We start from the raw sequence: 23017 nt of genomic DNA, 5'->3' as shown, positions 1-23017 counted from the left end.
ATGTTGGTATTAGAAGTGTGTATTTTTCTGTAAAATGCTTAAATTATTACGTCATCATTCTATGACGTTGGGTACTTCATTCATAAAAAAACATATGACGTGGGAGTACGATCAGAACAGCCAATGCATTATATTCATATTTTATCACAGGTGTGTACTCAAAGCGTTTGAAGGACGTCATGTTAAAATGTTTATTTTTAAATTTTACATCCATAAAAAACATGAATGAACAGTAACGTAACTTTATAGAAAACATCGTTGACGGTTGTATATTGAAAATTTCTTTCAGACAAACTTAACCAGAAAACTTAACATTGAAAATTGCTTATTGATAAAAAGTTACTGGACTGTGACCTAGGGGAAGGGCATTGAAATAGTTATGATAGTAATGCAACTTTATAGAAAATAATTAATAATGAGTGTTTTCTACTTAATTTCACATACAAGTCAACTTTGAGTTGTTCATGTGCACTGAGTTCTGGTGGTGTATATAAAACCAGAGCTCCTTCTTCAAATGGGTCATACAAAGGTTGTCTGTTTCCCTGTCGTCTTACACCTAGAGCTCTATTAAGGGTGGTACCTGTAAAACAAAAGAAAATACTATGGCAGGAATGTTCAACTTCAGTTTCTGTATATCATGACATTTCAAGTTTTTCTTTATGTTCTTTTTTATCTATATTCTTCCTGTTTTGACTCAAATTTGCTGAACTGTAAGAGACGTACTATTTCTTAACTGTCATGATGATAAGAGTGTTCATATTCAATTCATATTAAGTTTGTTCATTAAAGTAAACTTGTGCTTCTTATGACTAAGTGTTTAATCCTTCTAATTGGATGTTAAAACTACTTTTTATTACACTGCACTGCTTTAAAGAACTTTCCTTTCACTATCATTGAGCTGAATCCCTTTAACCAACCATCAGTTGGTAATGTTGAAGATATGAATTCAAACTGCTACTATTTTTCAATTGGTATTGTGAAAGGATTAAGCCTTTCAAATAAGCAGAGAATGATTTTTTTGGTGAAATGACTACATAAATATTAAACTTAAATTCTCAGTCAGAAAATATACTCTAATACAACAAATCCCAATCATGACTATCCCACTTACCTTTATAGTTAGGAATTGGAATCTTAAATGGTTTAGACAGTATCTTCCTGATAAGAGCTTCCTGTTTAAATAATAGAAATTATGATAATATTAATGTACTAATCATTAGAAGCAAAATTGTCTAACAGAAAGCAATGCAGGGTTATAACAAAATAAGCAAGATTAATACCAAATGATACACATATCTCAAGCTGATTTCTGATATAGCAAGTAAGAAAAAAAAAAGAACAATCAGAAGATGATGTCATAGTAAAAAATAAGACACAATATGACATGCATGTATCCTATCAAAGTAACTTAAGGGCAAAAATATAAATACAGAAGTTAAGTGATTATTTTCTCAAATTTCATACTGTTCAGAAAATCTACTCATGCAAATTTTAAATTAAGTAATACAATGTAACATATATTGATACTATAATTGTGACATTATTGTAAATGTATATTTGTGTTCTTTATATAATTTAAAATTATCATGCAACTGTATAATGGCTTATGGCAATTATTCTGGTGCCGGATTATAATGTTGAAATGGAATAGTGCTACTAATAGTAAAACTTTTCCTGTTAATTTGGGTTTCACTCTGACTTTCTGGAAATACAACAGCCAATAATAAAACCATCAACACAGAGTTTCCAATCCCTAACTCAACAGTTTCTCCCAACCCAAAATATCAAAGAATCCATCCTCAACTTTCCTCAAATATCAAATATCTTAGCATTAAATCTAGAAATAGGACCACATTTGACTTTTCCATCTGACAGCTTCTTTACCGTCATTTACCATACTTTTTATTACATCTTCATTTAATTTTATTTTGTAGTGATCCCTGCTGAATGATCTTATAAAGAAAAGGAATTGCATTCTGGGAAAAGTATTATTTCTGGTGGTATTGGTCAAGAGGATTGTATTTGTTTGGATATTAGTTTTTAATGACCCTTTCAATAATAATAGCAATATCATGGATGTCTTTTTATATGTAGATCCATTACAAGACATCTTTCAGAGAATCTTCAGAACAATCCTTGAAATTAATTACTGCTACAACTTACTGTATTTTACGTAGTGACTTTTTGACAGGTTTTATAAGTATGGTAATGTAAAAACGCTTATGTCTCTCAGAGTCTGCTTTTTATCATTATTGTCATTTACTAAACTTACATGTTGAGATAAAGCCTCATGACAAATATTGGTTGAAATATTGGATAGGGGTGATCTGACTGGACTTTGGTGGTCATCTAGATATTTCACTCTCTTCACCTATAAGAAAACATAAAACAATTAATAATGTCTAAAACAAACTTTTTATCACTGACTGAACCTAAATGTTTACACTGTCATTGAAAATAAGGATCACTGTCTTGTTTACTCAACATATATGTAGCAGACTCAGCAAAAATCAATTGTCTACATGTAAGAGGCAAAGTTTTTATCATATAAATGTTTTGTAAAATATGCAGATCGACTAAAATTTGGCAGTTATATGTTGTCTATCTGTACACAACTGCATTGATGGCCTTTAGTTTAAACATTTTTATTTATAGTGGATTGTAAAACAAGTTTTGCAACTTATATTAATCCCTTTCCACTTTGCGGGTGCGAGTGCTGCCTTGAAGTGGCATTAGCCTGCTCTTTTTTTGAAATCTACAAGGGTGTCTTTAATGTGCAAGAGATATGGCTCTCTCTTTACACTGGTCAGCCATTTATCGTCCCCTTCCGACGGACTATCATCGTTTCCTCAAGACCATACTCGCAATTGGTGTCAAGGGAGAGCCGAAAATTCAATCCCTGAAATTTTCATTCGGAATGGGAATTGAACCAGGAACCTTTGTGTTAGTAGTCCGGTGCACTTACCACTACACCACGGCTCTCTTAAATCTCTTGATGGCCTTTAGCACAGCATTTATCAATTAGTTTTACCAAAATAAAGGATAAATAAAACCAAGAGAGTGACATCTATCAATCATCAATATGCAATTCAATGGTACATTTTTTTGATTCGCAGAAGTTCCAATTCCAAAGAAAGGAAAAAGTTTAAAATATCTGTGACAAAAAACATATGCCAAAGCTTGAATTTTTTATGTCATGAGTGTGACATGATTTCAAATGGCATTGTTTTACAATTTAGAATTTTGAAATGCTTATTTAATGTGTCACCTTATGTCTGAATTTAGACACAATAAGTTATCAGTGGGGGATCCAGCCATTTTATAAAAGGGGGGTCCAACTTTGTTATGTCCCCATTCAAATGCATTGATCGTTAAAAAAAAAGGGTGTTTCAACTCCCAGACCCCCCCTTTTCTGGATACGCCACTGGTTATATTGGTGTTCCTTTTGGCTACAATGTGGTAACTGGTGTCACTAAAACAAAAAATATAAATCGCTTCCTACTACACATTTATCTTCTATTAAACTGAGAAGCTTTTCATCAGATAATTTTTTCAGATGATATGTGACACTCCTGACATAAATTAAAAAAGACAGTGAAGAAATAAATAAATGAGATCTATTTACAATAAAAACTGTAAGTACATGTATACCTGTGGGGAAAATGTTTCGTCCTGGCTTCTTTTACTACCACCATCTACCAGAAAACTTCTCTGGCTTGGAGCCTGACTCTTTCTCTGTGAAAATATATGTAAATAAATAAATGCAACAGCAAACAACCTACAAAACTTATCAAAACAACAAAATAAACCTTGAAAAAAATAATGCCATTTTACAAAAGAGTGCACATCTGAAATGTCTCCCCTTCTTCAATAACCATTGATTTATGTTGATAGTCCTAAATATAAAGCTTTACTATAAGTATCACATAAACTTAACATGATCCAAGAAAATGAGGTCAATGTCAGACATCCGAAACGAGAAATACATGTACACCTTACAATCATTCAATACACAAAATATAGTTGACCTATTGCTTATAGTTTCTAACTAGAGACTCTAAAGAGCCTGTGTTGCTCACCTTGGTCTATATGCATATTAAACAAAGGACACAGACAGATTCATGACAAAAGTGTGTTTTGGTGAAGGTGATGTGTTTGTAGATCTTACTTTACTGAACATTCTTGCTGCTTACAATTATCTCTATCTATAATGAACTTGACCCAGTAGTTACAGTGGAAAATATTTTGTAAAAATATGCAAAATTTTTAAAATTGTTAAAAATTGAGTATAAAGGGCAATAACTCCTTAAGGGGTCAATTGACTGTTTCAGTTATGTTGACTTATTTTTAGGAATTACTTTGCTGTACATTATTGCTGTTTACAGTTTACCTCTATCTATAATAATATTCAAGATAATAACCAAAAGCTGCAAAATTTTCTTAAAATTACCAATTCAGGGGCAGCAACCCAACAACAGGTTGTCTGAATGGTATGAAATTTTCATGGTGGATAGATCTTGACCTAAGGAACCATTTTATCCTGTCTGATTTGCTCTAAATGCTTTGGTTTCAGAAATATAAACCAAAAACTGCATTTTACCCTATGTACTATTTCTAGCCATGTTGGCCATCTTTGTTCGCAGACGGGGTCATCGGACACAATTTTAAAACCAGTTACCCTATTGATGATTGTGGTCAAGTTTGGTTAAATTTGGCCCAGTAATTTCAGAGGAGAAGATTTTTGTAAAAGATTACAAATATTTATGAAAAATTGTTAAAAATTGACTATAAAGAGCAATAACTCCTTAAGGGGTCAACTGACCATTTTGGTCATGTTGACTTATTTGTAGATCTTACTTTGCTGAACATTATTGCTGTATATACAGTTTATCTCTATCTATAATAATATTCAAAATAATAACCAAAAACGGCAAAATTTCTGTAAAATAACCAATCAGGGGAAGCAACCTAACAACGGGTTGTCTGATTCATCTGAAAATTTCAAGGCAGATAGATCTTGACCTGATAAACAATTTGACGCCGTATCAGATTTGCTCTAAATGCTTTGGTTTCAGAGAAAAAAGCCAAAATCTACATTTTACCCCATATGTTCTATTTTTAGCCATGGCGGCCATCTTGATTAGTTGGCCGGGTCACCAGACACACTTTTTTAAACTAGATACCCCAATAATGATTGTGGCTAAGTTTGGTTCAATTTGGCACAGTTGTTTCAGAGGAGAAATTTTTGTAAAGGTTAACGACGACGGACAACAGACTGCGGACGATGAACGCCAAGTGATGAGAAAAGCTCATATGGTCCTTTGAGCCAGGTGAGCTAAAAATGAGAATTAACCAAGAAAACTAATCACTGACCAATGAACCAAGAAAAAGAGGTCAAGGTCAGATGAATCATGTCAGACAGAAATGTGCATCTTACAATCAATCTACATGTACATGTATGCATTAAATATAGGTGACTTATCGTTAATAGTATCTAAGAAACAAACTATAATAGACCATCAAAAACATACCAAAACACACAAAAAAAACAATAACAAAGAACAATGAAATTAAGGTCAAGGTCAAATAAAACCTGCGAGACTGACATGTACATTGTAAAATATGTCCATACACCAAATATAGTTGACCTATAGGCTATTATATAGTATCAGAAAACAAGAGGCTCTCAAGAGCCTGAATCGCTCACCTTAATTCTTTTGGTTAAATCTCTCATCAATGATTATTTTGGCTTTTCAATTTATTTAAATTTTTTTGGATCGTCCTATTTTCTTCAAAAGCCAAAAAAAATAATCATTTTCTCCTATGTTCTATTTTAGCCATAGGAGCTATGTTTCTTGACATACTAGATACTCTGAAACTCATTTAGCCTAAGTTTGGCTGAAATTGATACAGCAGTTTCAAAGGAGAAGATTTTTTAAAGCAAGTCAACATGATGAACAAATTGTGAAAAAAGTATTTAAAGGGCAATAACTCCTTAAGGGGTCAATTGACAATTTTGGTCAAATTGACTTAATTGAAGATCTTACTTTGCTGAACATTATTGCTGTTTACAGTTTATTTCTATCTATAATTATATTCAAGATAATAAACAAAAACAGCAAAATTTCCTTAAAATTATCAATTCAGGGGCAGCAACCCAACAACGGGTTGTCTGATTCATCTGAAAATTTCAGGGCAGATAGATCTTGACCTGATAAACAATATTACCCCATGTCAGATTTGCTCTAAATGCTTTGGTTTTTGAGTTATAAGCCAAAAACTGCATTTGACCCCTATGTTCTATTTTTAGCAATGGCGACCATGTTTGTTGATAGATCATAACTTCGGATACAATTTACAAACTAGATACCCTAAGGAACATTCAGTTAAAGTTTGGAAGTATTTGGCCCAGTAGTTTCAGAGGAGAAGATTTTTGTAAAAGATTACTAAGATTTACGAAAAATGGTTAAAAATTGACTATAAAGGGCAATAACTCCTAAAGGGGTCAACTGACCATTTCCGTCATGTTGACTTATTTGTAAATCTTACTTTGCTGAACATTATTGCTGTTTACAGTTTATCTCTATCTATAATAATATTCAAGATAATAACCAAAAACAGCAAAATTTCTTTAAAATTACCAATTCAGGGGCAGTAACCCAACAACAGGTTGTCTGATTCATCTGAAAATTTCAGGGCAGATAGATCTTGACCTGATAAACAATAATATCCCATGTCAGATTTGCTCTAAATGCTTTGGTTTTTGAGTTATAAGCCAAAAACTGCATTTGACCCCTATGTTCTATTTTTAGCAATGGCGACCATGTTTGTTGATAGATCACAACTTCGGATACAATTTACAAACTAAATACCCTAAGGAACATTCAGTTAAAGTTTGGAAGTATTTGGCCCAGTAGTTTCAGAGTAGAAGATTTTTGTAAAAGATAACTAAGATTTACGAAAAATGGTTAAAAATTGACTATAAAGGGTAATAACTCTTAAAGGGGTCAACTGACCATTTCCGTCATGTTGACTTATTTGTAAATCTTACTTTGCTGAACATTATTCCTTTTTACAGTTTATCTCTATCTATAATAATATTCAAGATAATAACCAAAAACAGCAAAATTTCCTTAAAATTACCAATTCAGGGGCAGCAACCCAACAACAGGTTGTCTGATTCATCTGAAAATTTCAAGGCAGATAGATCTTGACCTGATAAACAATATTACCCCACGTCAGATTTGCTCTAAATGCTTTGGTTTTTGAGTTATAAGCCAAAAACTGCATTTGACCCCTATGTTCTATTTTTAGCAATGGCGACCATGTTTGTTGATAGATCATAACTTCGGATACAATTTACAAACTAGATACCCTAAGGAACATTCAATTAAAGTTTGGAAGTATTTGGCCCAGTAGTTTCAGAGGAGAAGATTTTTGTAAAAGATTACTAAGATTTACGAAAAATGGTTAAAAATGACTATAAAGGGCAATAACTCCTAAAGGGGTCAACTGACCATTTCCGTCATGTTGACTTATTTGTAAATCTTACTTTGCTGAACATTATTCCTGTTTACAGTTTATCTCTATCTATAATAATATTCAAGATAATAACCAAAAACAGCAAAATTTCCTTAAAATTACCAATTCAGGGGCAGCAACCCAACAACGGGTTGTCTGATTCATCTGAAAATTTCAGGGCAGATAGATCTTGACCTGATAAACAAAATTACCCCATGTCAGATTTGCTCTAAATGCTTTGGTTTTTGAGTTATAAGCCAAAAACTGCATTTGACCCCTATGTTCTATTTTTAGCAATGGCGACCATGTTTGTTGATAGATCAAAACTTCAGATACAATTTATAAATTAGATACCCTAAGGAACATTCAGTTAAAGTTTGAAAGTATTTGGCCCAGTAGTTTCAGAGGAGAAGATTCTTGAAATAGTTTACGACGACGACAGACGACGACAGACGACAGACGACGACGGACGCCAAGTGATGGCATAAGCTCACTTGTCCCTTCGGGACAGGTGAGCTAAAAAAGACAAAAGCACAAAAACTCAACCTTGACCACAGAACCATGAAAATGAGGTCAAGGTCAGATGACACCTGCCAGTTGGACATGTACAACTTACAATCATTTCATACATCAAATATAGTCGACCTATTGCTTAAAGAATCTGATATATGGACTTGACCACAAAAACTTAACCTTGAAATGAGGACAAGGTCAAGTGAAAACTGTTTCATTGGCATGAAGACCTTGAAAATTATGCACATACCAAATATAGTTTTCCTATTACTCATAACAAGAGAGAAATTAAGAATACTAAAAATCTGAACTTTTTTTTCAAGTACTTGAAGTAGTCACTGAACCATGACAATGGACATATGACAGACGGAAACTTCGTAACATAAAGCATTTATATTCAAAGTATGAAGGATTTAGGTATTCTGCTTCCTGAAATATTAAGGGCATAGGAAGTTAAATAACGCAGCAGGATTGCTATCTCTATGTCAAGCTTTCTCTGACAAAAGTCGCAGGCTCAACAAAAACTAAAGATCAATTTCTACAGACATATGTAAATGTACATTTCCATTAAATACAGAAATGTCTACACTTTCTTCCAATATAAATAATGAATGTAAGAAATAATTCTGTAATGTCATACCCAATGCCCATTTTAATATGGGTAAACATTTTATCTGTCAATATCTTTTATACAGTCTCAGGAGCCTGTAATTCAGTGGTTGTCGTTTTTGAATTGTTTTACATTGTCTTATCGGGGCCTATTATAGCTGACTATGCGGTATGGGCTTTGCTCATTTTTGAAGGCTGTACAGTGACCTATAGTTGTTAATGTCTGTGTCATTTTGGTCTTTTGTGGGTAGTTTTCTCATTGGCGATCCTAATACAACTTTTTTATATTATACATGGTGTAAAATAACAAATATTGTAACAAACCTAGGGTTGCTATAATTCTGTTTAATAACTCATTCAGGAGGAGTGGAATCATCATTTAACTCAGCGGCAATATGAAGAAACAGATTTGTAATACATAACAATAGTATTTATTTCAGTCGTATTTTGACTTCTTCTTTCAATATAATAAACATCAAAATGATACACATTTGTCTTTCAGCAAATAAAACAATAAATCAGGTGGTCAATGTAAATTGTAGTTGACAGTTTAAGAGATTGATTCAGAATGACATGTTGTTCTACAGGCTCCTATTTATGTCTTTTGGCACTTACTATGACGTTAGAGTAAACATCTAATCGTCCAATCAAAAGCAACGTTTCTTACGTCTTTCGGCTTGAAACGTTCAATAAGACAATCAGATTTCGTTATTACTAAATAAATACTCGTTATTAAGTTGTCCTCATTTTGTCCTTCTTGTCCGAATTATATTTAAAAGCAAATAAAACTAAAAGGACATTTCTACATAATGCTATTTTTAAACGGACAGTAAATTCCTTTCTCGATACGGCGTATGAACTTGGGTGTAATTTACATAACCTTACGCATTAGATATAATGCTTAAATGAGATCAATGAAAACCCTGTTCTATCATAAATAAACACAATGTAAATGAAAAGGGAGGCACAAACATAATAAATACGCAATTTATCTGCATTGATAAAGTGTTAACTTAAACAAATAATAATGTGAGATCGCAAAGTGAAAGTACAAAACGGTGTCATGGCAGATGTAAACAAGTTGAATCTCACGACGATATTTGTCAAAATAAATCACTATATGACGGGATAATCAAAGTATTTCATAGGTAAACATTACCAAGATATACATATAAAACTGGCCCTTATCGCTTGCAAAGTACAAATAGTTTAAATCATGAGTATGAAAGTCAATGCATTTATCAGTGTTTGTGCACACCCGAGAAGTTGACCACCCGGCAATATTCAAATAAATATATGTCATATACAATAAATAATACGCTAAATAATAACAATAATAAGTCCAGATTTGTCACAATATAATGACTATTCCGGCGCGGGGCGTTTTCGCTTTTTCATAGGACATTTGCGCTTTTTATACATGTATTGGACACTTGCGCTTCAAATTACAGGACATTTGTGCTTTTTAAAAAAGGACATTTGCGCTTTTTACATAGGACATTTGCGCTTTTGCAATATTTGGTGTTTAAGACTTCCATCCTGTGTTATCCGGATTTGAGACCGGCAGAGTTTTTGGGGGGATTTTGAGGTCTGTAAGGGAAAACCTTCAAAGAGAGTGTGAACATCTTCTCTTGACTTAGTGATTTTCACCTTATTTTGTACATAACCTTTGATACAGGTTATAAATTCTTAGGAAGCAAAGAATCTTCACCAACATCTTTCTTACATATTTCAATCCAGCACAAATTATTTTTTATTATGTTCATTTTTCTGACTCAAACTATAAGTAGTTCCATTGTCCGTTTTAATACTACATTACAATTTTTCAAGGTACATCTCCATGAAATGTCCTCACATTTGAGGGTTTGGTCAAAACGATATAAAAATCCATCATGACATATATACATTTTTTTTCCATTACTAAGTCTTTATAACTTTAAATTCCGTGCATAAGACTGTGTTAATTTGAACTAACTAATGACAATTTATTGTCAAATATAAATTGGGTTTATTTATGTAATGAATGATTAAAAATACATGAAGATGGCTATATAGGTAAAAAGCGCAAATGTCCGGTCAATTAAATACAGGTGAATCAAAATTTAAAGCGCAAATGTCCATACTATTTGAAGCGCAAATGTCCTATTGATTTACAGGTAAAATAGCGCAAACATCCTGTGCCCGACTATTCATCATGGTAAAATCACAAAGAAAATATCATGATAAAATTTTTTTGATTATAATAGGAAAAGTTAGAACTTTTGTACTTTGAAGCCGATCTATAATTCTTTCGAAAGTCGACAATTTGGATTTGATAAAGCAAAAATTAATGTTATAGAAAAATCAATTTCAATACTTTTATATATATGTCATGTATGTATGCAGAGGTAATTGTATTATACTCTATAAAACAACTTTTTTGTAGCATGGTATATTGCCATCACATGTTGTGTATACTTTTGCATATAAATATCCATTTTGTTTTCATAATTTTGTTAATTCAATTGTAATCTAACTTGTGATTTATTTGTAAATTACAGTTATGCAATTTCTTATAGGAATAAAAAGATTAACAAATGATTTAATTAAGTAATTAAATTTTCACACCTGAATAATCTAGAAGCAATAAAAAATAAGCCTCTTGTTTTAATCATGCATTTCACTCTTTGATAATTTGATTTTTTTTTTTTTACTTTTATATAAAAATGTTTGCTTTGAAATTTTCTTCCTCTTGTAATGATTTTGAGATTTAAAATACAAAAAAATGTATTACAAACTATAATTTTATTTTCTTAACCTCTTCAAGATATTTTTTCATAATATTAAAAAATAAATCCCAAATGAATGTAAGAAACCAAGACAATAATTTCTAAGAAGTCAAATGTCCAAATTTTCTCTTTTCTCATTGCCTAAAAGCATAGTTTTCTTTGATAAAACATTATATACCACTAGAGGTTTATATCATAAGATTAGGAACAGCTAACATTTATCTAAATATATATATTCCAAGGCATTTTCAATGATGCAGATTAATGGTATCATGCAAATTCTTGTTTTAAAACATGGACATATGTGTCCCTCTGGCAGCCAGAGGGTTAAATTGCTATTTGTCTGCCATAATTACTGGACATCACAATCAGACAAAAGTTCCCATAAAATTTTGAGGTCATGTACTGATTATGTCTAGAATGGGTCCACTATTGGAAATAAAATTTATCTTATCTTATCTTATATAGAAAATACCTCATGCCTCAATGGAAAAATGGTTGTTACATACAGCAATAGTTAAGGAGGCACAGATTTCAAAATAGCGATAAGGTCTATATATCCAGCCAGGGTAGAGTTCAATATCGTAGCAGCTACGTAGCTGCTATCAATATCTATGTAACAACTAGTCTATAGCTACAGGTTCAATAGTCAAAATCTACGTAGCACTACATAGCTGCTACGATATTGAACGCAACCCTGGTCTCATATGGGTTTTCCAAGAATGCATTGTGTTGCACAAGCTACATGTAGGTTGTCATGTATTCTGCTTCTGCCAGAAAATGGCCACAATCAATGAACTGATTATACTGCCATGGTTTGGTGTGCATATTAGACTGTATCAGGTCCGTTCGCGCCCAAAACACTTTCGCATCCTACACGTTCGCCCCAAGGTCCGTTCGCACTCTACACATTCGCGCCCAATTTTAATTCACATTCCAGTTGAATAATTGGAAAATTATGATTGTTGTTTAAAATTGCTTTGGTGTAAATACTGAATGTATTTATAGCTTAATATGAGTAAAACTTTGAAGATTTTAAATGAAAAACACAAAACCGGATAATTGTTTTTAACAGCTTGGTCCCTTTGACCTGAAACAATAACACAATTAAATATATACTATTATAACCAAAACATGATAACATTTATTCAACACAGAAGAAAAAAACGTCAGAATCTCCTTTCATTTTAAAACAAGTCAATGAAACAAAAGTTATAGCACTGAATACACTAACCAAAACATGATTAAGAGTTATTCAGCACAAAATAAAACGTTGACAGAATCCCACTTTATTTAGAAAGGATTATTAATTTTTTTAACAATACACTATCCAAAACATGATTAAGATTTGTTCAACACAAAAAAAAAATGCTGTCTCACTTTATTTTGAGACGATGACAACAATTATACTTATTAGAATACACTTGACAAAAATTTGATTACAAAGTTATCAAACACAAAACCAATTAAAATTGGGGGCGAACATGTAGGGTGCGAAAGTGAAAGGGGGCGAACATGAGTGGGTGCGAACGTGAATGGGCGCGAACGGACCCGGATTCATATTAGACCACCCCCCTCCCCCCAAATTTTGAAATTTAATTCAGCTTATATTCACATGATATTATGTATTTATTCAGGATAAACAATGTCAGATAAAGAGGGTGTGAATGACCCATGGGAGATTTCCCTTAACCTAATATGCCACCCTCTTGATAAATAAGATATGATTTTAAACACCCCCTTTCCTCTGGCTTACAGAAAGTTTTTTTGTTTATTCTGTATTCCACACGACTAATATTCCAAATACAGAAAATATTTAAAATTTGTAGATATGTTGACACGATAAATATACTATTACGGATACAGTTTTATGTAGGTGTAAAAAAAACTACGATTCATGATTAATGACGTAACAGACCATTTCGCAAAACAGAAGTCAGTGTGTAGGCGGTAACAGCATCTTCTTTCTGTGATTTATATCAACATCGTGGTTTCAATAGTACTTCTGTAGTATCATCATCATTGATATTTAACTTGATTGGACTTAAAGAAATACTTTAAAAGTCAACAATACATATTTTTTCATTCATCTGAGCAAAGGGGATTTTCCTTTTCGAACAGAGCCGCCATAACTGGTGATTCCCAATCTGCCTGACAGGACCAATCAAATTCCCTGTAACATCTCACGTGCCAGACGGTGTTCCCATGTGCAGGAACTGACGCTGGAAGTGGGTTACTGGGACACTGAGAGTAATGGTCAAATACTGAGATATACTCTCAATACTTGACCATCAATGGATAAAGGAAGCATACACGATCAAGCATGGAAAAAGAACTAAAATTACATAGCCCAGTTGGGTCGGAACCTGCAGTATTTACTTGGCCATTAGCTTCGTCGGTAAGGCGTGTTTAGACTGAAAATCATAATACCCTTTATCAAAAAGACAAAATTTCTTAGGTTATTTTTAGTATTTATTCGTTCATATTATAAATCTTACTTTTCAGGATAAAGACGATGAGAATAACGAAATTGTTGAAACGATCAGGTAAGTTGTTTATTCAAATTATTACAAAAACAGGACAAAACACTGACATGGTCTATTTTTACACCGACGCCATGCAGATAATGTATTCAATCATGTTTCACTGACTCGAAGGAATGTAACCGATATTTTTTATGAAAACTATCAATCTTAGTTTAGTGCAAGGGCATTTTTGATGAATGCAGATGAATAAAGTTATTATAGAAATCATGACTGTTTAGTCAAAATTAATGTCTATCCCCATTTATGGACAGACTGCATTACTATTTTGGGTCAAATTTAATTATGTCAAGAGTGCACAGTAGCCAGTACAAGAAGACAGCTCTCTACACTTGGATTTGTGCAGAGAAAATGATAAAATAGACAAGCAAGAACTTAAAGATTTTAATTTGCTAGAAGTATATTTAGATACATTTTAGATTTCATTTCCTCTATGTTTAATTATTTCTTATAACTCTGGATGATGAATAACTTATGAAAAGAGGAAAATCCATATATTGATATATAATGATATATACATATAAGTAGATAGTAATGAAACAGGTGTTCACAATGGTCAGCTTTTACAACAAAACAGTATTTGCATATTGCCATTAACAATGAAAATATGCTGACTCAGCAATTTTACACATTTAGTAAACTTCTCATCTGTTATGAGGAGAGATACATATGACAGAAGGAGAGGATGTACCTGTGTACTTAAGTGAATATATATTACCTTTCTTTTTTTTCTGTTTCTTAATTAGAATTCTGTTAATTCGTAAATATTGTGTGCATTTATTTATAAATGGATTTTTGTCTAATTTTAAAGAGTGGACATCAATGGAAAATTAGTTATTGTAATTTCTAGAACATAGTCTGTGCCAAACTGTTTTAGGGTTTGTCTGAGCGAAAGTGAAATTTGGACTTTTCTACTATATATTCAACCAAAATATTTTAAAATTTTGTCGGTCAGACAGAGTTTGGGATACACTGGAACAAATGAAATTGAGAATGCATACATTTATATGCATCTGATGGCAGAATGCAAGTTCTTAATATTGCAAATCTCACCACGTCGCATTATAAGCAATATTAAGACAAAGAATCGAACCTCTCAACAATTTTGGAATTTGCAGTAGTTTTCATAATCAGTTACATAGAATGCCTAACTACTTGATATGTATACAATATTAATTATCTATTGTTAGGTTCTTCTGCAAATTAATGTATCTCGAAAGTGTCCTCTGATTTTCTGAATGTCATTGATAATTCATGTTTGTTGCCCATCAAAGACCTTGTACAGATATTTATGTAATTATTGATAACTTCAGTTTATATATCTAAAGTTATAAAACAACAAGGTCAAATTTGTTAATCAGTTTCCCATAAAACCATGAAAATAAGAATTTAACTTTGTAAATAACTCATATAGAACCATTGTGTTGATTTAAACTTGCACTATTCCAGGCCTTTTTGTTTTTCACATAATTGATATAACCAATAATTAACAAGTTCAAGATTGAATCCAATACCCATTTTTAGTAACCAATAGAACTAAGTCCCATGTAGTTTCCAGTTATAGATTTCCTTCTTTATTCTTCCCTTCCACTATTACGAGTACTGCTACTATATTATTATAATAACCCAGGACATGTTCTAACAGAAAGAGTTTTAAAGCAGATAAAATTTTGCACTTTATATTAGTCAGCATGACAATATGAATACTTAAAATCCAAGCTGAAAATAAGACCTTTGCACTATGGACCTGCAATGTCATTGGTGTGTTCTAATATATAAATGTAAGTCTTAAGAGCAGTTGGGATGATTATTAGTTGATAAAATAAAAAGTAGGGACCTGGAACTATCAGTTACCATTTTGATTTTATGGGCAGAATAACTTTCCAAGTATAACAATTTTCAAAATTAATTCCATTTCCATATTCCACCCACTTCCTGATTCCAATGAGTCTAAAAGTCTATCGTACAGTTCCCTCATGCATTGTTAACCTCTAGCATTGAAGTCCAAAAGCAGTGGTAATTTTTTAAAATTTTCTTTCCTTCCTGTAGATACCAATGTATTTTTATTTTGCCATTGCACAAAAATCCATAGTTTTCTCAGACTGCTGAAAATTTTTTCTACAAAATCTGTTAAAGATGTACTTATTGATATGTTAGGCTGTCACATGCTGAAAAATAATAGGGTAGGCAGGTTACAGGTAGGGATTTTTGAAAGAAATATTTTTTACATTGTGTCAATGGGAGCAACATTGTGACTTTAACAGCGCTTAATCAAAAATGGTAAAACAAAAACTTTAGGGTAGGTAGGGGTACAGTAAACACACCTATTTTTTTTTGCCTTAGTCTATAGGAACATGATTATTTATAAGTTGTAATCAGTAAAATACTAGATATCAGTAACTTAGTACTTCAATAAGTCATTTGTGTTGGGGTTTTTTTTTGGGGGGGGGGGGGTTAATTGTTAAAAAAAAACCAGTTTTGTGCAACCTTATAAAGTTGTCTAATTGGACAATCATACCACATCTCGTTATTTTATGTATTTAAATAGTTCTGATCTTCATGGTAAACAATACAGCAACACAAAACAACCACTGAAAAAAAACAGACTCTTGACTTTGGACAGGCACATACAGTAAGCGACAGCATTAAACATGTTTCCTGGTCTTAATTTTTCCATAACCAAAGACAGTGGTGTTAGGGAGGGGAGGTTGTTGACTCTTCTAAAACATGATTACCCTGCTGCACTCTTTTTGTATCTGTCCTAAGTTATGAGCTTCTATCTGTAATTCAGTGATCATTGTTGGCAGTCTGTAAGCATGTATGTCATACCAGGGTCTGTTAAAATTCATGTGTTTTGCTTCTTGTTGAAGGCTGTCTGTGCAGTGATATTGTTCACATACTCATTCTAGTTGATTCTTTTCTCCTTGGAATCATACCATGATTCCTGATTTTTATAATTTCAAAAGTTTCATGTAATTCAGATATGACAGGATATTGCAATTGGTGCCCTACCAGGTGATCAATGAATACAATTAAATCAGCAAAATATGACTTGAAAGATGTCGTTTTTGACTGGGTTTGACGAGGTTAAAACCCAGATAGCAAAAGTTTGTTATCTAGTATGTGGGATCAACTTCTTAATTTTTCCAGACTTTCCCAACAAAATTTAATCATATTTTGCAACCTGCCATTTGAGACTTTGACCTATTTACATGATTTACAAGACATGTCTATATATATGTTTACATGAGTCATCAGATTTAATGTACCCATTCTAAATAAAATAATTGGACATGGACATGATGAATAAAAAAAAGAATTTGCCATCAACAGCTGTATGTTTACTTGACATAACTTGGTTTTAATATTTGATAAATCTGAATTTAATATAGGACTTTTCTTAATAATAGTGAGCCCATATGACAAATTATATGAAACTGTTAAAATCTGATTATCTTTTTAGTCTTAGAGTTCTAAACACTTCTCTCTAGGGCCTTTTAGCATCCTGTTAATGTGATGCTATCTGGAATTTTTTTTCTCCGTTATATCGTGTTATGTATGTGATGATGCTGTAATTTCCAGAAAGACAATTGTATTTCAAAATCCCCTGTTTACCAGGATGTTATATGAAACTTGTGGAGAGAACACTATCAGTATGTTTTCAAATAATTCCAAATATTTTGTAATTCATTTTTTTAATCACATAGAAATCTATTTTTGACAAACTTAACTATTCCATTGAACGTTGAACAATGAACACTGTTGTATTAGGTATTGACCTGATTTTAAGTAAATAAAATAATAACACAGCCCTTATGGAAATTCAGGTTGTACCCAACACATCTCTTTGCTTGATACCAATGTTGTTTGAATTAATAAGCACTAGATTAATCAAACATCTCTTTCTTTAATGCAAACCTATTGTTTGAGATACATCTCTTGATATACATGTAGATACAGAATTAATCACACAAGGCATATAAACCTATCAAAGACAATTTTTCACCTTAATTGGAGGACACCTAAATGGGTTGTTTATTTTTAAAATATGAACTCTTGTCCAAAGAAAACATATGCATGGTGCAGCTGTTCAATTAAGAAATAATATGGACTAAATAATATAACCATAAATTACGATTTGATTGAGCTATTTTGTAAATGATTTAAAAGTTTTGACATGACGGTCATGTCTAGACTGCTTTTACATATAGTTCATGTTTATTGATCTCAATGGTTGTACCAATCATTTTACAACAGGAAGTTTCTTTTCAAAGTCTAAAATATTTATTTAATCTTTTAACGGATAAATATATAGGAAGTAAGATTGATTAAAAAGAACCTTTGCATATCAGATTGTATTCAGTGAAATACTCCCTTATTAGTACATATAATTTTTAGGTTTGTTTATGTTTGTACTGTTGATTAGATAAACTACTTTTTGGTTATACTATTGTTGTATCATTACTCTGCAGTATAAGTTGACATTTGAATAGTGGAAGTGGTTGATTATATAGGAAATCACTGAAGCAGGACTGGAGCGCCCCCTCTTAGGTCAGTCAGCACCTCCCCCCTCCCCCTTAACCTTCAATGGCTGGCTTTGGGCTTACAATGAGAATAGGACAATAGCAGTATAGATCAGTATACAATAACAAGAACATACAAAGAAAAACAGTTTCAGCATGTATTATATATTATACTTTAATATTTAGAATTCGAAATTATTTGATTCAGTATTAATTTTGAATTCTGGAAAATTGACAAGAAATGTAGGATGAAAATTAACCTAATGTAGTAGGGATAGCCAAGCATGTATGCATGGCTAAGGGGGGTTAATTAGTCTATAGTGAAATATCAGTGAACGTTAAATTAATTATAGTCATGAGTGCATGGCTAACCCTCTTTAGTTTGGTTAGTTTCATCATACATTTATCAATTTTCCCAGAATTCAAAATTATTCCAGGTTCAAATAATTCTTTAGCTAAGCATTCTACTAACATGTAGATCATATTTGATCAGAAAGTCTTATCCCTTCAACCAAATTTATTGGCACAATAAACCTTTAAACAACAAATTTTCACCTAATTATTGGTATTGATTTGTACCAGGCCACTAACCTCCCAGCCCCTGGTAGAGTCATTTACCCTAATTCTGTATAACCTAAATTTCAACAGACGTCAAGAACTATCGGATGCTTGATAGACCCCTATAACTCATTGGCTGTAAATAAGGCCAGACAAAGATTTACTTGACACACTGTTCTTCTGGTAATGTGGTTATAAGGTAGCTGACCCAACAGTTTATACATTGTTCTTTACAGGAATCAATAGCAGTAACCTGTAGTTACAATTTTAAGGGAAGGGATATTGAACTTGTTACCCTCACCTACTTCTTTAACCAAGATTTACTTTCAGTGACCTGATTTGTAAACAAATATATATGAACATTAATTTTGATGGTTTATATGGATATCATCTATAATTAATGATTACACACAATATTCTTTTTTATTAACTTAAAATTTGTAAGGTGACTGACCATATAATAACCTAGCTGTACTAGAGGATCAATAACCTGGAATCTACTGACCTAACAAATCAATAATTCCTGTAATCATTACAGAGCATCAGGATCATTAGTGTACTCAACAAAGAATATCTTTTATAAGGCAAGCACTTGGTAATCAGCTTTTATGTAGATGGCTTGTTAGCTAATAAATAACATAGCTTTTAAGGGACTTGACAATAAAGGAATTTTTGTATTCAGGCTATTTTTTTTCAAAGAATAGGTCATGGGTAGATTTAAACTACTTTTATCACGGAGGTACTCGGATTTGAATTGGGTCAAAGTTATAATGTCTAGTCTAAGTGTATCTGTAGTAGTTATGATATTCAAGTGACATATAAACTTATGATCATTAATCACTCTTGCTCTTGTTTTGTGCATTCTATTAGATTTAAAGTAAATATTTATTTGTTTTTGTTTTGCTGTATTATCTTAAGGTGAACTTAAAGGCTTTTAGTGAATTTGATGCGGATAACAGATCTCTAAGTTTCTGGTCTCTGTTCAGTTGATTTGAAACTTTCCTAGACTCTCAGTGGACTTACAGATCTTGTCATATTATAGGGACACTTTATTATTGTTGAAGACAGTCTGACTGTTGACCTAAACTTGTTTTTGTGAACTGAATTTTCTGGTTCTTAATTTTGAGTAGTGTAGTTGACAGGCAGGGGAAGGATTCCAGCTGTCTCCTGCCATTTATGTATATGGTTATACATTACAGATCCATTGTCATGTATCCAGGGAGGTTTCCAGTTATTTTCCTGCAACAAATTGACAAATATTCCACTATGTTGACTTGTTCCTGATTACAACATGAGGATATCTGACCTTGATTAATAGGAATATGACACTTTATGTTGATTCCATGAGCTAACTTAAGAATGCTTGATCCAATCCTTTGTCAAATATTTGTATATTGTTTCTATAGATGTTAAGATTTGTCTTGACAAATTGTCTTGACAATTATTGTGGTTTTTTTTTAGTTGGGAATTATGGTCCTTGGTCGCATAAACATTGACACTTTTAAATATAAGAACAATCTTTGCTGAAGTTTTGACAGCCTACAAATTTGCTTGTTCTAGTGTATTTTTTGGTTGCTGTATTGACTCATAATTCATATCCACTTTTATTCGTATTTACAATCTATAAAAAAAAAAACCTTTGTAAATTGAAGACTTTCTTTTGTCCTGACAATTTTCTTTATATCAACTTTTCAAAATCTATTATATAATTTTCCATTGAAAATATGCCAGATGTTATTTATAATGTGGCATTTACATGAAATCCATTGTTGTTACCTAATACACAATTTATGTAATTGTTTTGCTCTATTGATCATGTAGGTTTTTTGAAAATGGCCTAGTTCTATAAATAATAATGCAACTAGATTCATAACAAGATTAGTTGTAAAAAAGGTTTTACTGAAAAATCTTACCTCAAGTTTCATAGAAATATCAAATGATACATTGGTATTCCAGTTTGACTGTTGATAATTTCAAAAAAAAACTGATCAGTTCCTAGTTTCATTTCCTTTTAAGTATTGACTTATTTTGATTGCATTTATAAACGAAAATTAAAGTACAGACAATTAAGTGCAGTTTAAGTGACTATTTTTTTTTATTTAAGTGTAGCTTCCTGGTGTAGAAATGTCATCGATTGAACAATATGAAAGGTTTCAGTTCAATGGCATCCTGATATAAACAGATACAAATGACTCTTTAGATTTTACCTGCTATCTTCTTTTTATACCATACAAGTGATCAAATGTTGAGGCATCTGGCCTTATTTTAGTACACACATGATGGAATTCAAGATGATTTTATCCTGACATTATTCTTTAAATCAAATAAAGATCAAGAACATATAGCATGCACATAAATGTAATAAAACATCATTAAAAATCCTAATAATACTTTTATCATTAATTCATAAAACATCACAAGACTTTTTCCTCAATAAGAAGTACAATAAGAAATATCTTATTTGTTCCGTTATTGATTTATTTATATAACAGATTATTGAAAAAGAATAGGTTATTGAACATGTACAGTTGAGGATCCAGGAATTTGAAAAGGGAGAAAAAGGGGGGGGGGGGGGGGGGAACTAGGCAACATTTGTAGTGAAGAAGGTAAAAAGTCTGATTTATCTATAAATGCAGCTTCATAAAGGGAGGCACCATGGCCCTCCTTAATCCTCCTCTATTGAAAAATGTTCCAAACAGAAAAATTGTATAAGAATATCTGATAGTTTTTAAACAAGAAGTACAAAAGCCATACATTTTGTATCTGCCCTGATAAAGGTTTATTGATTTTATTTAAGTATAATGCCACAACTTGTCTGAATCCTTGGTTACAAATTAACACAGATTCTCTTTATGTACGTCCTATATCCATGTTACATTGCTTTATGTTATTAAACTAGTTTATTCTGAAACAATGCTGAGACAGCATTTGCACTACATGGTTAAATTTGAACTCTTTGTAATAAGTTCTTTGTGATGAACAGAAATTTGGGCAGCTTATTTTTGGGGAAAGACCGCTTCAAGTTGTCAATCCCCTATGGGTTTGACCAAAGTGACAAGCCCTACCGTCAATTGTTTTGTTTTGATAGTTTGGTAAACCCCCAAAAAAATATTACTGAGATTGATGGGAAGGAGACACAAAAATGAATAGATTGAATTTAAACACTTTTTCACACATTTCCGTTCTGTTTCTTGTGAAATTGTCAAATTAAATTCTCAAAATTGACAATCAGCATTGATGTCATTAAGTATCTACAGAACAACCATTATTTCTAGTTTATCCTGCACAATGACGATCACTAAGACGCTTGATGAACGTTAATAATGCAGGGATACAGGTGACCCCCTCTATCTGGTAAATGACGTCATAAAGGCGCGTATAATTGACTTATTTTTTTTCAGTGATGGATGAACAGAAAAAAAAGGACATTAACAAAAATGTATGCTTCTTCCGGAGGCAGATTTTGAGCTTAAATGAATGGTAACTCCATTTTTTTATACGACCCCATAAAATTTTGGGTTCATATAATGGTATGTCATCGTCTGCGTCGTCTTCCGAAGACACTTTGGTTTCCGGATAATAACTTTAGTTTAAGTGTATAGATCTTAATGAAATTTTTTCAGAAGGTTCAATACCACAAAAGGAAGGTTGGAATTTATTTTGGGGATGATGGTCCGAACCGTTTAGGAATTAGGGGCCCAAAAGGGGCCAAAACAAGCATTTTTCTAGTTTCAGGATAATAACTTGTTTACCAGTATTTCAATTGCTCTGAAAGTAAAATGCAATGTTTAAAATCACAAGTAGAAAGTTTGGATTCATTTAAGGGGTTATCGGGCCAAAGTTTAGGAATTAAGGGCCAAAAAGGGGCAAAAACAAGCATTTTTCTAGTTTCCAGACATTACCTTGTGTGTAATTGCATGGATCTCTCTGAAATTGTACCACAATGTACCATATAACAAAGGGGAGGCTGGGATTAAGTTTT

General features: G+C 32.2%; 2 protein-coding genes and 1 long non-coding RNA gene across 12 annotated transcripts in view; 1 reads left to right on the top strand and 2 right to left on the bottom strand.

Annotated features, from left to right (window-relative positions):
* Positions 1-21122, bottom strand: part of LOC139516981 (DNA repair and recombination protein RAD54-like) — a 39651-nt gene extending 18529 nt beyond the window's left edge. The window contains exons 1-5 of one of the 2 annotated variants that reach the window (XM_071307495.1): positions 20949-21122; positions 3652-3735; positions 2273-2371; positions 1112-1172; positions 445-580 (exon numbers count right to left, since the gene is read on the bottom strand). In XM_071307495.1, the coding sequence (XP_071163596.1) occupies positions 445-580; positions 1112-1172; positions 2273-2371; positions 3652-3735; positions 20949-20960 (392 nt within the window). In that variant the 5' untranslated portion in view covers positions 20961-21122. Of the gene's footprint in view, positions 1-444; positions 581-1111; positions 1173-2272; positions 2372-3651; positions 3736-13329; positions 13470-20948 lie in introns of those variants that run through there. The other variant, XM_071307504.1, reaches the window with a different exon arrangement.
* LOC139517135 (uncharacterized) overlaps positions 1-23017 on the bottom strand; it is a 560758-nt gene that overhangs the window by 350967 nt on the left and 186774 nt on the right. The gene's annotated exons all lie outside the window — the stretch shown is intronic.
* LOC139516873 (histone-lysine N-methyltransferase, H3 lysine-79 specific-like) overlaps positions 13561-23017 on the top strand; it is a 42690-nt gene continuing 33233 nt past the window's right edge. For all 8 annotated transcript variants that reach the window (XM_071307351.1, XM_071307334.1, XM_071307318.1 and 5 more), the window contains exons 1-2: positions 13561-13809; positions 13917-13957. In XM_071307351.1, the coding sequence (XP_071163452.1) occupies positions 13735-13809; positions 13917-13957 (116 nt within the window). In that variant the 5' untranslated portion in view covers positions 13561-13734. The remainder of the gene's footprint in view (positions 13810-13916; positions 13958-23017) is intronic.

The sequence above is a fragment of the Mytilus edulis genome, chromosome 1, assembly GCF_963676685.1.
Source record: "Mytilus edulis chromosome 1, xbMytEdul2.2, whole genome shotgun sequence".
Lineage (NCBI taxonomy): Eukaryota > Metazoa > Mollusca > Bivalvia > Mytilida > Mytilidae > Mytilus > Mytilus edulis.
This window is presented reverse-complemented; position numbering and strand designations above follow the sequence as displayed.